The 15,768-nt window shown below is 37.7% G+C and overlaps 2 protein-coding genes across 10 annotated transcripts in view; one reads left to right on the top strand and one right to left on the bottom strand.

Annotated features, from left to right (window-relative positions):
• LOC138751383 (uncharacterized) overlaps positions 1–3,550 on the bottom strand; it is a 109,353-nt gene extending 105,803 nt beyond the window's left edge. Inside the window, exon 1 of one of the 4 annotated variants that reach the window (XM_069913591.1) lies at positions 3,248–3,550. In XM_069913591.1, coding sequence (XP_069769692.1) covers positions 3,248–3,328 — 81 coding nt within the window. In that variant the 5' untranslated portion in view covers positions 3,329–3,550. The remainder of the gene's footprint in view (positions 1–3,247) is intronic. The other 3 variants (XM_069913590.1, XM_069913594.1, XM_069913593.1) reach the window with 3 other exon arrangements.
• Positions 3,551–3,555: 5 nt separating this feature from the next.
• The window catches only part of LOC138751385 (uncharacterized), a 72,561-nt gene continuing 60,348 nt past the window's right edge, over positions 3,556–15,768 (top strand). For all 6 annotated transcript variants that reach the window (XR_011349886.1, XM_069913596.1, XM_069913597.1 and 3 more), the window contains exon 1: positions 3,556–3,884. The gene's annotated coding sequence lies outside the window, so the exon portion shown is untranslated. The remainder of the gene's footprint in view (positions 3,885–15,768) is intronic.

Below are 15,768 nucleotides of genomic sequence, written 5' to 3'. Positions count from 1 at the left end.
CGTTGGCATAATTAATTGAGATCTTGTATTTATATGGAGAAAATAACAAAATTTGCATAATTATTCTTTTTTTCAGATGTGGTCACCCTATTTGGAATGTGTGGGTTTAGAAATATCTTAAACTTTTTTATTACAAGTTTGAGATATCACACAGTCTATATATGTAATCAATAGATGCATGTTTTTTGCTCCCCTTGCGGGGCTCGCTGAGGGTAAGGGAGGGGGGTGAGGTTTGTTTTTTTTTTAAAGCTTATTTTGTTATTATTTTATGTATTATTCTTTATGTATTTTCAAAATACAAAGTTTTTAAAAAAAGTCTGGTGACACTGGACCCATTTCATTTCGCTGGGAGACAGATCCGTTCCACTGATGATGCAAAAGCTTTGCCCATCAACTTCATCCATCACGCTGAGCACTGGCAGAACTCTTCTTCATGCTACTGACCAGCTCCATCAGAGTCATCAAGTTTGCAGATGATATGACAAAAATTGGCCTCATCAGCAACAATACGACAAGTCAAAATACAGAGAAGAGGTGGAAAAACTCATAAATTGGTGCGAGAATAGGAACCAGAGTCTCAACGTAGACAAGACAAAGGAGATGACTGTGAACTTCAGAAGCACCAGGGATGACCATATTAATAGCTCAGTAATGGAGAGCACCAAGTTCCTCAGAGTCCACTTAGGAAGTGACCAATCATGCACACACACCTCCTCATTTGAGCAGGAAAGCACAAGAGCGACCACTCTTCCTTAGAAGGCCTAGGCAGGCAAGGCCACCAGCTACCATTCTGTCAACTTTCTACAGGACATCTATTGAGAGCATCCTGGCTGGCTGTATCACAGTGTGGCAAGGAACTGTAGAGCATTGGATCAGATTGCAATCCACAGGACCATAAAAGTAGCAGAAGATCAATAGGGGCACCTTCCAACCCCCACCACCCCGCCCCTCAAACGACAGGATGCACTGGGATCATTGTTTAATTATTAATAATATTTATTTTAATATATGCAACATTTGTCTGTATATGTTCTGCCCATACACATTTTGCGCTATTCGACACTGTGGATCAGAGAACACTGCTTCGTCAGGTTATACAGTTATGACAAACTTGAACTTGTAGAGTTCTTTCAAAGTATAATGAGCACAGATAGAGGGGAACAGGTGACTAATACATGAATTCAGGAAGGCATTCAATAAGGTGCTTCATTAAAGAGTTTTCCATAAGATGAGGATGCATTGGACTGGGAGTAATGTATCAGCATGGATTGGTCAACCAATAGAGACTAGCGTCAAGATAAATGAACATTTTTCTGGCCAGCAATCAGAGGTTAGCAGAGTGCTACAGTGGTTGCTGCTCAACTGACAACTGTTCATATATTAACAATTTGGAAGAGGGGACCAAGTGTAGCATATCCAAGTTTTCTGATAGGACTAAATCGAGTGGAAAAATCAGTGTCAAATTTGTGGGAAGTTTGCAAAGAGATAATGGATAAGTTGTGAATGGGAGTAAAGTATTGGTAAAGATCATTCACTTTGGAAGGAAAAACAGAAGTTCAGATTATTATTTAAACAGTGAAAGATTGCAGCATGCCTGATGGGCAGAGGAACCTGGGACTGCAGAAGTAATAGGTAATCAAGAAGTCAAATTGACTATAGAAGGATCAAAATCAAGACCATGGGGGTTCTGCTCCAACCATACACGGTACTGGTGAGGCCACATTTGGAGTACCGTGCGCAGTTTTAGTAGGAAATACTGCCTTTGGAGCCAGTGCAGAGGAGATTCACCTGGTTGATTCCAGAAATGAGGGGAATTAACCTTCAAGGAGAATTGCTCAAATTCTGAAAGGGATCCATAGCCTCACGATTTTGGAGTAAATTAATGATGATGAGGAAATGCTTTTCACAGAGAGTAGTAAATCAAGAATATATTTAAGACATACAGAATTTTGCACAGCTGAGGAATTAATGATTATGGAAGAAAGGCAGATATGTGGAGTACTGTCCGCAGATAGATCAGCCATGATCTTCTTAAATGGAGGGCTCCATGGCCTACTCCTGATCCTTTTTTTATATTTCAAGTGAGCTGGGTCTCTATTTTCTAGTGCTTTGAAGAATAATAGGTGGATAGATAAAAAAGTATGAGTTTGTAAGAAACAGGATAGGAGCAGAGGGGCAGATTTAGTTATGCAGCACAGAAAGGCTCTTTGGCAAACCCTCCACTATGTTCACACCAAACACATTCACTTACACTAATTTTATTTTATTCTACACCACTTTGCTATCAACTGATCCCAGATCCTACCGTTTAACTGCAAACTCAGGGCAATTTACCGTGGTCAATTCAGTAGCAATCAGCAAACCTTTGAGATATTGAAAAAACATGCAAAAGAAACGCATCCCCTATCCTTGGAATTCTCTACCTCAAAGCTGCAATTTATGTATAGCAAATCGATCTGTTGATATGGGGATACAGCCAGAAAATGTTTTTTGAAGTAGGTCGTCAAGGCCAACATTCTGTTCTGGCATTAATGAGGATTTTCGACGACTGAAACATAAATAGTGGAGTTCTTTCTGGGCACTCTCAACCCAATTGCATTAACATCGCCTTCTCTGGTTTAAGTTTGCACGCCGGCCCGCCCCCAACACATCCATCCCCGCTTCACATTTCATCTGCCTGTGTGTATGTCTCTCCATTTCCTACCATCTTTCCTCCAGGTCTGCATTCACAGAGCCACCCCCTCTCCTGATCATTTCTCAACTTTCCTCTTCTATTTTTATCTGTTGGTTTGTACTCCTCCCCAACCTTTTAATTCAGACGTCTGCCTGCTCTTTACTCACACCTTGAAGAAGGGCTCAGACAAGAAACGTCAGTTATCTATTACCGCTTCCGTAAATCACAAAAATCTGTAGACACCATGGTTGAAGGAAAAATACAAAATGCTGGAGCAGCTCAGCAAGTCAAAGCTTTTCCAGCATTTGCCTCCTATGGATGCTGTGAGAACCGCTGAGTCCCTCCAGCATTTCTTTTTTTTTTAACTATAATACAACAAAGGTCGTGATAGGAGATCAATTCTGAAACGGACTTTGCTTATCTACCAGAAATACATTACATCTAACAAAGTGGCCGCCATTTTGACTCATTTTCCGAAGTGAAAATGGCGGAACCTCACCGCATCTTCTCTGAAGGCAAATAAAACGTTCAGTTGAGGCGACGCTGCCAGCATTTCCGCGCATCAATACACACCTTACAATAGAACACGTTGGCCGAACCCTTGTTTTTGATCTCACGATTCGCTGGACCTTGCCGCAAATGTCTGTCGCCCATCCTCTCTCTCTCTCTCTGGAGCAAATTGAAGAACACGTCAGGTTTCAAAATCTAACGGAGCTGTGAAAAAAAATTACGCAAGACAAACGAATAAATTTCGATCCCGACAACTAAGAAGCATCTGCAATGAACACAAATGCTCTTCCCCCCCTCTCCTAATGGAGCGTAGAGATGGAAAATTTCTTCAGACGTTACGGCCGATACGTCACTTCCTTAGATTCGGACAATCACGTGCACAATCAATGAAGCGCGGCGGAAAAAAACGTTCGATCGGAGATTAAAAACGGGAGCGAAATAATATCTGGATGATATTTCACCCATGGCAATCAAGCGACGTTAAATGTAATGTCAGAGTAAATTGTTTTTCAGGACTCGTCGGGTAGCGCGGGAAATGATGTAAAGGACCGACGACGGAAGTTCTCTTCGGATGGGCAGAAGGATTTCGATTCTCAAGTCGTTGTTGTCGTGGAAAACGTCGGGCGTTTAAAGTCGCGGTTGTCAGAATTTGCTGGGATTCTTGTTATACACGGAGATACTCCTTTCATAGATTGCCCTGGTGAGTAAAATTCGGGCAGGCCCATGGACACAAGTGTGTATGTGTTAAACAAAAAAGTGTGGATGCTTGAAATGGAGCGGCGCACTAAATGTTGGAGGGCCGCGGGGGGAGGGGGAGGGGGAGGGGGAGGCAGGTCTGGCAATAAATAAATAGATAGTCAGTGTTACCTTTCATCAGGAAAAACCAAAAGTGCGTGTGTTTGTGGTTGAAAGAACAAGTTGCGTGGATGCAAGCCCTTGAAACACGAATGTGTTTTTTAAAAAAAACGCTGAGATGCTGGAGGAATTCAGTAGGTCTCCTTAGTTTTGTATCTTTGCCTTTGGTATCTAAGCTACACTTTCATTTGCTGAGCTTCTCCAGCGTTATGCGTTTTTTTTTACTTCAACCACGGTGCCTGCGGACTTTAGTTTTACTTCAGCAAGTCTCCTGACGTCCACAGGAGATAAAGATGCTTAACCGTCCGAAAGTATACCTTGAAAAAGGGCTCGGGCCTGAAACGTACGCTTTATTTATATATCTTAACCTCCTGTGGACGCTGCGAAATCTGAGTTCCAACTGTAATTTGAATACTGTCTTCATAATTAAACAAAAACGTCCGCAGATGTTGTGACTGTAGTGTAACGCACAAAACTGCTGCAGATCAAACTGAGGTCCTGCTTTTTGCTCAGACCTTGACAAAGACCTCAGACCTGAAAAGTTGTTTCCCTTTATTTTCTATTGATGTTACTTCAGAGTTGAATAAATTGTCAATCTCTTGGGTTCACAACATTATAGTTTGTTATTTTGGAATAACCATCAAATTGACAGTTGGTCAATTTGTTAGTTCTGATGCAAGTAATGACATCCAGTATTCCAACCAATTATGTGATTTTTAAATTAGCTAATGACACGATTATAGTCTTTGGGAGCAAATCAGAATTGCTCAATCTCCTTGTATTGGTGGAAATATTGTTGTCGCCTTCAGATTTCAGATTTATTGTCAGAGAGCTGTATTTACAAATACAACCCTGAGATTCCTTTTTCTGAAAGCAAAGCTGAATTACCATTTTTTGGTAGAGCAAAAATACTGTCCTCAATGCACACAGAAACAAATAAAGAAATGTAAATGTAATGTAACACTGAGGACAAAGAGTGAGATGAATTGTTTATTACTGTTTGAAGGTGTGCCAGGCTTTGGCTTTCCCAAAAAAAAACTGAAGATTTTAAGAGAAACCAAAAACTGGTGAATGAAAGGAATTCTGGTCTATATAATGTTTTAAAATATGCTGTTGATGCATATGTTATGTTTAGGATTGTTTATTTGTAGTTTACAAATCAGAACAAATTTGATGAGAGAAATTTGGCAGTAGAACAAGTTCAATTTGAATTTATGCATACTTCTGTCTCCAATTCAGGAGAAAGTTTTAGCCTTTACCTCGTTGATAGCCAGACGAACAGTTTTATTGAATGGAAAGATGACGCTTCTATTCATGCACAGTGGTTACATCAGTGGTTCTCCACTTTTTTTCTTTCCACTAGCATACTATTTAAAGTAATCCCTAAGCCATTGGTGATCTGTGATTAGTAAGGGATTGCTTAAAGTAGTATGTGAGTGGGGAAAAAAGGTTGAGAACCACTGCTCTGGACCCCATTGTTACTGAAATATTTTGCTTGAGAAAAATTGTCATTGGCCCATTTCCTTTGGAATTATGAAACCGTGTACATAAAAAAATCAATTGTATGATTAAAACAGTGGTTTTCAAACTTTTTCTTTCCACCCACATATCACCTTAAGCAATCCCTCACTAATCACAGAGGACCTATGGCAAACTTAAAGTGGTATGTGAGTGGGGGGAAAAAAAAGATTGAGAACCACTGGGTTTTATGATGCAAGGTCTTACTGACTTAAGCTTGGAAAAAGTTAGATACAACATTAAAGATAGAAAGTTTCAATTTATAAAGATGTGGGCCCCATTCATAGAATATTATCATTATTGAAAGAATTAATAATTTTGAATGTTCTGGAGATTCACTCCCCGATGTCTGGAGGTCTCTATCTGTTCCATAAGTTCCCTTTTCTTTTACAAGGTTATCATGATTACAGGGAGATGGTAGATTAGATTTGTTTTAGTTTTTTTTTAATGTTTTATTTTTTCTTTTATCAATTTTTATCTAGATTAATTTGGCAAAATGAGTTTAACATGGTTATTGTTGATTAATTCAATAACATTTCATACCTGGTTTAAGGAACTGTTTAATGTAGTTCCATCCTTGTGTATTTGTATCTAAATGAGATGAATTGAGTGTTTTTCTTAATTTTTTGTAAGTTTATGTTAAACTCAATTAAAATATTTAAAAAGAAAGAAATTGTGCATAGTGTATTATGTATGTTACACATACATCTTGTGCAAAGCTCAGTTCAGCTTTTTATACCGTATACTAGTTAGGATCCAGATGACAACATAGTAGGTATAGTTAATAAGTTTTCAAATGGCTCTAAAATCAGTGACCTTGTGCTAAGATTACAGTACCATCGTGATCACGAAGTCAATAGGCTGAGGAGTGGACAGTGGAATTTAACTCTTGAGAAGTATGAACTGTTGTACTTTGATATATTCAACCGGGATTTGTCCAGTAAGTGGTAGTGTTCCTGGGAGAGTTGAAGAGCAGAGACTTGGGAGTACAAGAACATAGTTTCATAGAATAGTGACATAGGAAATGAAGTTGGTGAAGGAGGGGTGGAGCACAATTGCCTTCTTTGATTAAGAAACTGAGTGCAGAAGCAGGAACTATACAGGTGAGCCTGCACTTCAAGGATTGTGTGCAGTTTTGGTTGTCTATCTACGGGAAAGATATTGTTGTGCTTGAAAGGGTGCAGATAAGACTCAGTAGAATGTTACCAGTTCTGCACTGGTAGGTTTCAATTATAAGGAGTGGCTGGATAGACTAAGCCCACTCCTTCCTGCTCTATTCATAGAGTTTCAACCTTTTCTACCCCTCCCCATCATTTGCCTTTTTTTCCTCTCTTCTGCCTACCCCCTCCCCCTCAGTCAATGACCACACATGCTCTCTTCCCATTTGGCCTATGTTCTCCTCCTGCCCTTTGTCCTACCTTCCCCCCCACACTCCCCAACTTTTTTATTCAGGTACCAGCCTGACTTTTGCTCATAACTTGACATTTCAAGCCTGAAACGATAGTTACCCTTTACTTCCCTTAGATGCTGCTTGACCGACTGAGTTTCTCCAGCACTTTTGTGTCACAGATGGGAGAGGTCTGGAGGGTTATGGAATGGGAGTAGGTCAATTGGACAAAGTGAGATAATGGTTGGCACAGACTAGAAGGGCTGAATTGCCTGTTTTCTGTGCTGTAGCATTCTATTTTTCTAAGTAAAAGTTGAGCAAGCTTGAGTTCTTGGGAGTGATGGAGGATAAGAGATATCATCACAGAGTTAGATGTGATTATGAGAGGCATACATAGCATGGAGAGCCAGCATCTTTTTCTCAAGGTGTCATTGGCTAATATCAGAGGGCATTTATTTAAGGTGAGTGGGGGAATTTTAGGGGAGATTACATTGGTAGAATTTTTACAGGAGTGGTGGGTGTCTGGAATGCACTGCATTGGTGGAGCCTGATTCAATAGTCACATGGATGTTTAAAAAAAAATGGAGGGTTATTGGCTGTGAAGGAGAGAAGGGTTCTTTTGATGGTGGGGAAAGATGGCACAACATCTTGGGCCAAAGGGCCTGTGATGTACTGATCTATGTTCTTTCTTGATTATGTGATATAATTTAGCCTTCACAGCCCTATTTGATGAGATTTTCAAAGGTTCATTGCTGTCTTTTGAAGGTGTCTGTAATATGTTGCCACTGGAGGTGGTTGAAGCAGATGTGATTGCAATGTTTGGGCATTTTGATAGATACATGAAAAAGCAGGGAATGAAGGGGCTCAAGCCTTGTGCAAGTAGATGTGATTTGTTAGTTTGACTGCATGTTTGATACAATGTGGTGGAGCAAAGGACCTATTTCTGTGATGTATTGTTCTGTACTATTCACATGTGTTTTGCATGGGTGTCTTATTTTGAAGTAGTGACTCTCTCTTCTTGCCAAACCCCATACCCCACTGCCTGTAACCACAAATCAGAGGAAATATCAACTCTGCAAATACAACTCCAGCCCTGAAAGAATTTTAAACTATTAATTCCCAACTAGGAATTATCCCGGTGAAGCTTCATTGTGTTTACTCAGTGTCAAGTACAGTACGGTATTTTTTACCTGACACAAAATTCCAGATGTGGCCGAACCAGAACTAAAAATAATTAGCATGGAGCATGTCTAATGTTGTACTTTTATTTTCTTGCAATAAAGCCAATATCCCGTTTGCATTCATGATTATTTGCTGTATCTGCATGTTAATTTCAGAAATCCCTCTTTAAGGGGTTATATTTGTTAAATAAAGATATTGAAAGTAATTTGATTGAGTTTTAAGACTGGGCAGTGCAAAGTAATGCATTTTTTTTTGAGGTCAGGTAATAAATGGTAGAGCCAGATGAAGTATTGAAGAACTTGGTTGTTCAAGTCTAAAAATCCGTGAAAGTGGCAACACAGGTAGACACTGGTAAAGAACTCCTACAGGATTCTGGCCTTCATAAGTTTGGGCATAGAAGGTGAGAGTAGGGAAGTTATAGTCAGCTTATAAATCATTGGTGAGACATCTGGAATAATGTGTGTAGTTTTGGAGTTGTAGTATTGAAAGGATGTGATTACTCTTGTGAGAAAGTGCAAGAGGTTTAACAAAATGTTAGGCAAAAATAAAAATGGAGGAACAGAATGTTGTGCTGCATCTGTAGTGGTGGGGGGCAAAGGGAATTGTATTGTTTCAGGTTGAATCCTTCAAGACTCAAGACATGAATTGTTTTTTATGCTTCACTTTCCAGCATCTATAATCTCTTCTGTCTCTAGTTTAATATAATTTTTTTTGTTAATTTAGACATGCAATGCCATGCTGCCCAAATACAGCAATTAATCAACCCCCATATGTTTTTGAAGGGTGGGAGGAAACCAGAGCACCCTGAGGAAATGCATGCTGACAGGGGGAACGTACTTGGGTCACTGGCACGGTCATAGTGAGGTGCTAACTGCGCCACCATTATCTCCATGTTGCCAAAAATGAATTTATCATCGAGTAGATAAGAGCCTGAATGTGGTGGACCAGTGAAAGTTGAGTGCAGAGCTGTGTGGTGTTATGTTTAGGTAGAGATGTCTGTAACTGGAGGCACTACAGTTGTGAGGTAGCAGTGTGAACAGTAGTGAGCTGAGCAGGCGGCTCTAAGTTGCGCCAGTGCTCAATGTGTTGGGGCTTGAGGTTTTGCTGCCAGCCTGGACAGTCTGTAGTGGTTCAATCAATAAATCTAGGATCCACTTGCAAGGAAGGGGTCCAGCAAGGACGGTTCATCCACCAGCCTCAGATACAATTATATTGAATGCTGAACTGAAGTCAAAATGAACAACAATCTGGTGGTTCAGAATGAATTAGGCTATTTCACCGTCTATAGCTTGATTTGGCTAAAAGACAACCTAAATGTCACATTGTCACTGGTAGGTGCCCTTTGTTGCACTCCATTACCCATTACTCCAAGCATTACATAATCTTGGAGCACCACAATACTAAATGGTAGTAATTTAGTCCGGCCACTGTCACTCACTTGGGAACATGGATAATGGTGGCTGCCTTGAATTCTGTGGGACATGTATTGATGGAGTGAGATATTGAGGATATCTGTCAAGTATAATGTTTGGATTTTTGCTGACAGAGAAGAATGAACACTGGAGTACAATGCTGAGAAGTGGTTTCATATCATTGAAGAAGCCCAGAAATTGTTGGATGAATATCTGCCACCTTCTATTTCTCCTGAGCAACTGCTTCTCTAATTCTAAGTAGTTGATTTACTACTTGAATTTTTTAATACTTAATTAATACATTAAGGTTTACATGAATTAATGCCTTACTGTTTTTACATTTTGATCAGAGTGTGCTTTGATATTTAAATTATTTAGCTTATAAAATGTTAAGCCTTTTTATTTTTCAATATTTTTATTGATCTCATCAAATAAATGTTACAGCAAGTCAAATCACCTTTATTTGTTATGTTATGAGCACAGATGATCCCAAACCCCAGCAGCAATAGAAATTCACCAAGACAAATGGTTACTTAAACAAAAGTTGCTTTTAATTATCTTTAAACATGAAAAGAGGATCAAACTTTAATTAACTTAACCCCCTTTTAATTCTAAGCACATGTGTATGTAATGTGTATGTAAGTTCAGGAAAGTTCTTTGATTCACAGTCCAATCTCACTTTTCATTCCGTCAAGTTTACTGGTTGTAAGCAATTCTTGTACTGTGCACAGAATGTACTTTTATGAATTTCACCAGGCTTGAAAGATTACTGCTCAGTCAGGTTCTTGTTGGGTTTCGGAGAAATTTGTTGTTCATTGGACACCCACAACTGATTTCTTGTAACCAGCCATTTCAGTGTCTTGCCGAAGAAACTTGCCCCCATCAGCGTTCTCCAGATGATAATCTCTTTCTTTCATGTCTCCACAGAGTTCCTATGTTTCCCTATTTCAAGTGGAAAAATTATGTAGCTAGTCCTCTCCTCTTGAATGGACCACAAGGGCTTTGACCAGGCTGAACTCACAACTTGTCTTCAAAATGGGGTTTTTCGATAAGCTTGCCAGCTTGTCATGTTCCAGTCCCAGCTGCTGCTGCTGAACTGTAGAACTGAATTCTCGCTCATCCTCTCACTCTCAGAAAACCACATGACCCTCTTAGAACAGCCAACTGAACTCAGACAGACTGCGACTCCAGACCTAATCTTCCGAGTTCATTCATCTGTTGCTTTCCGGGGGGGGGGGGGGGTGGGGGGGGGTGGGGGGGGTGTGGCAAGATCGCGTAGAGTTTAGATGTGTAATATCGAGCTCTCTGGCCAGACTTTTAAGTACCTGTTTTTTAACCCTTTGTTTTCAAGTTAAAACTTCTTAAATTTTAGTTTAAAGTATTAAGGAACTATTATGGCCATTAATGGTAAAAAGATTAAACCTCAAGTGCAGAAGAAGTTGTGGCCTAAGCAACTTGCTACAGCCTCTGGTTTAATTTCTTCAGTGCCTAAACTACAAAGACTGCCTGTGGGAGCTGAAAAAAAAATGTCTACTACTCACCAAGTGAAGGATAACGCTGGAATTACCCGTTCTCTAGAGGAAGGTGCGTGTTCCCAAGAAGTGGATCCCGATTCTGGCAGCCTGCCGATTTTAACGAAGGGAGCATGCATGAAGACGACTCCATTGTCTGAAATGCATCAGGAAGCATTTCAACCTGAAGATATCGCTTTACTCCGTGATTTTTTTAAAAAAACAGCGAGCTGCGGGGGGAGACCAGCGTCGACCCCCTGAGGAAGTCGGGGTGCCGTCGCTGGGAGTCCAGACCCGCAGTAAGACCATTAAAATGCCTTTTGTTGAGGCAGCAGGAGCTGCAGTCACCTGGTTCTGCCACTACGTCAGAGAAAGCAGGGATGAGCTTTTCTGAACTACAATGTAAGCAGTTAAATGTGCTGTCATTCAGCCTATAATGAATGAGCTGGCTCAAAGGATAAGTTCAGAATTGAATACAGTTAAAGCACGTGTAGAAGCATCTTGTGAAGATTTTTTTTAAAAATTCAGTCTGATTTTTTGGAATGTCAACAACAAGTGGCTTCTAATACAGAAAAAGTGTTGAAGGTTGAAAAATCTGTTATAGAATTGCGAGAACGTGAGAAGGAGTTGGAGAAGAAAATAGACTATTTGGAGAATCAAAGTAGAAGAAATAATGTGAAAATTGTTGGTTTGCCAGAAGGTATGGAAGGACAAGGTCCTCTTCGTTTTTTTAAAGACTGGATCCCACAAGTACTAGGACAAGAATTTTTTTCTGAAGGCTTGGTATTGGAAAGGACTCATAGAACTTTAAGGAGATCACCTTTACCTGGTCAGCCACCGAGACCTGTAATAATTCGATGTTTGAATTATTTGGATAGAGAAGCAATACTTCGACTGGCGGTGCAAAATGTGAGAAAACGAAAAACTCCGTTATTGATTCATAATAGCAGAGTTTTTTTTCTATCCTGATTTGAGTCAAGAGGTTATTCAACGTTGACGTCAATTTAATCCAGTTAAAGAAGTTTTATGGCGTAAAGGTTATAAGTCTACTTTTCTCTATCCGGCAGCGTTGGAGGTATTTCATGGAGATTATCAATCTCGGTTTTTTGAGGATGATCATGAAACAATGATTTTTGCTGATTCATTGCCAGATATAAGAGGACAAAGATGTAGTCCACCATTGTCTCCTAAAGAAAAATCTGGTTGTTCTGGAAACTGAAGAAATGGTAGAAATGGGAAAAGTGGGAATGGATCGAGTTCAACTTCTTTTGAAATGGGATCTCCAAGTTTGGAACCTCTTGGATGAATAGTAGAATCTTCTTATTCTTATTTTACTTTTTACGTTATTATGATATTTTGAGATTATTTTTTGTTCGGCTAGGGAGGAAGAGATTTGTTCTAGGTTCTATTAGTCATCAGCCACTGGTGGGTGATCCACACCCAAATTTTATTTAGGGATTACTAACTTTTGGTAGGTTTTTTTTGGGGGGGAGGGGTGTTTGTTAATTATATATTTTTTAAAAATGTTTCTTTTCATTTTATCTAGCTTTTAATTTGATTTTTTTTTCCTCCTATTGGAGGGCCTATATACGATGATTTGAGTTTTTATATAAAGATATTACTGATCTTTAGTAATATTAGTAGATATGTTAAAGTTGAGGTTTGCTACTTTTAATGTTCGAGGTTTAAACAGTTCAATTAAGCGTAAAGATGAGGGACAGCTATGGTATTGATAAGAATTCTTTGTTTCTTTATTTTTAAATTTGATCTTTGGTAAAATGTGTGTTTGGTAATGATATGATTTTACCTGAAATGACTAAATTTGAGACTTTTCTTATGAAGGTACCAGAGAAGGGTTATATTTCATTCATGTATTAAACATTATAGGATGGTATGGATTAAAAAGGGTTGGGATAAATCCAGATTTGTATAAGATTAAAATACTTTTAGATCTGATAGTATCTTTATTGGGCAGTTTGCAACCTCTGAAAGGTTTGGGATTAGATAAATTACAACTTGCTTTTGTATATTTAACATTATTTTTAGTGAAAAAATGTATTGTTAGTACGTGGAAAGATACAAATATGATTGATATTAATAGATGGCATAATGAGATGACATACTGTCTAATAATGGAAAAAACTACACATGTTTTGCGTGATAACTATAGCTTATTTATTAGTAAGTGGTTGTTATATTCAGAATATTTACATTTTGATTTACGTTGAATAGATTTTAATATGTATGTTTAATTTTTCCTTAATTTTTTTTCCTTTATGACTCTCCTTGGGAGAGCTGGCTGAAGGGGGGCGGGGGGGTTCTTTTTCGCTTTTTTTTCTATAAAATATAACGTTCATGTTTTTGGTTTATTGTTGTATATATTATTTACTATTTACTATTTTAAAAAAAAAGCTTGCCACAATTTATCGCCTTTAAAACATAACTAAATACAAAATAAAATATAACATAATCTGAAACTGTTGTTCATACCATGCTTTTTTTAAACTTTATTTAAAATTTTGACATGAATAAAATAAAAATTACATTTAAAGAAATAATAAAAAATAAGATAATAAAAATTAAACTACACAAATTAACCCCCCCAATAATTATAACACAACATTAATCATCTAATTTAAAATTAATCCAACCCTCCCCCAAAATAAAGAGTGAAGAATTAATTAACAATGTTGTAAATAAAATAGAAAAAACCCCACTTACAAAAAAAGATAAAACTTAACAACAAAAAAATTACTAACAACAAAAAAAATATCAATCCTAAAATAATACCCTTAAACATATATTTAAATCAAACATAATTCATGTATTTAACAAATGAAATCCACTTTAAAACTAAATTCAAATATTAAAATCCTATATCAACCACATTTCTGTTATACAAAAAAATCATAATTAATAATGCATAAATACAGAATTTCCATTAATACCAAGTTTCCTTTATAATTCATTGAGAGAACAAAAACATCCCTTAGAAAAACAATCAGATAAACTTTTTATTCCCTTCCCCTCCCCTTATATAAAAAAAGAAAAAAAAGTTCAAACTCTTATAAAATTCTCCATATTCTTCATTTATAACATCTTCAAAATTCTCTATCGAAATTAACTTAATTTGATTAAACTCTTCTCCCTCAATGTATTTGTACTTAATTTTCTTCTTCTTCTTATCACCTTTTCCCTCATCTTCCTCTTCATCTAATTCAACATCCTCAATTTTTGACTTATTATCTTCTGTGACATCATCCTCTTAAAAAAGAAAGAAAAAAGAGAAAAAAAAACCCAAAAAAAGAGGAAAAAAAAGGAGAGAAAAAAAACCTCCTAATTCCCTCTCAATTACAATCAGAAAACAAAGAGTTAAAAAAAATATTTATTTTTTAAAAAAAAATTTAAAAAAAAAACCTTCACTTCTTAACCCAAAAATTAAAAAGGAAAAAAAAACAGGTCGGAGGTCACAACTACCTCCTCCTGTTTAAACCACCCAAAGCGGTAACTCCCCCAAAATATTGGGTGTGAGATAACTCACAGGTAGCTAATGACTTCTGGAAACTAGTGCCCACCCAGTTCCCTCTCCCAACTCCCATTTCATTAAACTATCATCATTATTTAAACTATTTAAACTCTTCTCAAAAAAAAGATAAAAGATTTATTTTTTTTAAATCAACGTTACCACTTCGGTCTCCATTGCTTCCATTTCTTTTAAAAATCTGGATCCCACCTTACATCTCTACTCTCTTTGGAGACCTTGAAGGACTACATCGTTCCTGAAACTGCATGATTGGTAGAGACTGAGCAAAGTCCATAACCTCTTTAGGATTGTCAAAGAACTTTGGCTAATTTCCATCCTAAAAAATCTTCAGTACCGCAGAATACCTGAATGTTGCCTTATGTCTTTTTTTCCACAAACGTTCTTTCACAGAATTAAATTCGTGTCGTTGAAACATAATTTCTTGACTCAAATCTTGATAGAAGAAAACAGGATTATTCTGAACCATCAAAGGAGATCTATTTTGCTGAGCATTTCTAATAGCCGTACGTAAAATTGTCTCTCTGTCACAATAGTTTAAACAACGGATCAAAACAGATCTTGGATTCTGTCCTGAAAAAGATTTTCTTCTTAAAACTCTATAAGCACGTTCCAGTATTAAACCTTCAGGGAATTTATCCTGTCCTAACACTCGTGGAATCCATTCAGTAAAAATTTTCTTGGATCTGGTCTTTCTATGCCTTCTGGCAAACCAACAATTTTCACGTTGTTCCGTCTAGATTGATTCTCCAAATAATCAACCTTTTTTGCTAAATTTTTATTTTGGATCTGCAATGTTTCAATTATTCTATTTTCATCTTGCAGTTGATCCTGTGCATCGACTAAACCTTGATCACACATTTCAAATCTTTCAATGGTTTCAAGCTTAAAAGCTCCATTAATGTCTTCCGCCATCGCATTAATCTTGGAAATAAACAGGTTCACAAAATTAGCTAAGTGACTCGATACAGAATATATCTTATCTTCAAGATCCTTAACAGACATTTCAACAGAAGTAGATTCAGGCATAATGGGGTCTTGCTGTTCCTTAGAGACCACGGGATCTTCTGTCCCTTCCCTTAATTTAGTATCTTTTCTAGCAGTTTGACTTTGTATAAAAATCCCTCTCAAAGTCCCCCCAGCAATGCCAGGAGACTGAAGATCAGAGTTATCTTTAA

The sequence above is a fragment of the Narcine bancroftii genome, chromosome 1, assembly GCF_036971445.1.
Source record: "Narcine bancroftii isolate sNarBan1 chromosome 1, sNarBan1.hap1, whole genome shotgun sequence".
Classification (NCBI taxonomy): domain Eukaryota; kingdom Metazoa; phylum Chordata; class Chondrichthyes; order Torpediniformes; family Narcinidae; genus Narcine; species Narcine bancroftii.
This window is presented reverse-complemented; position numbering and strand designations above follow the sequence as displayed.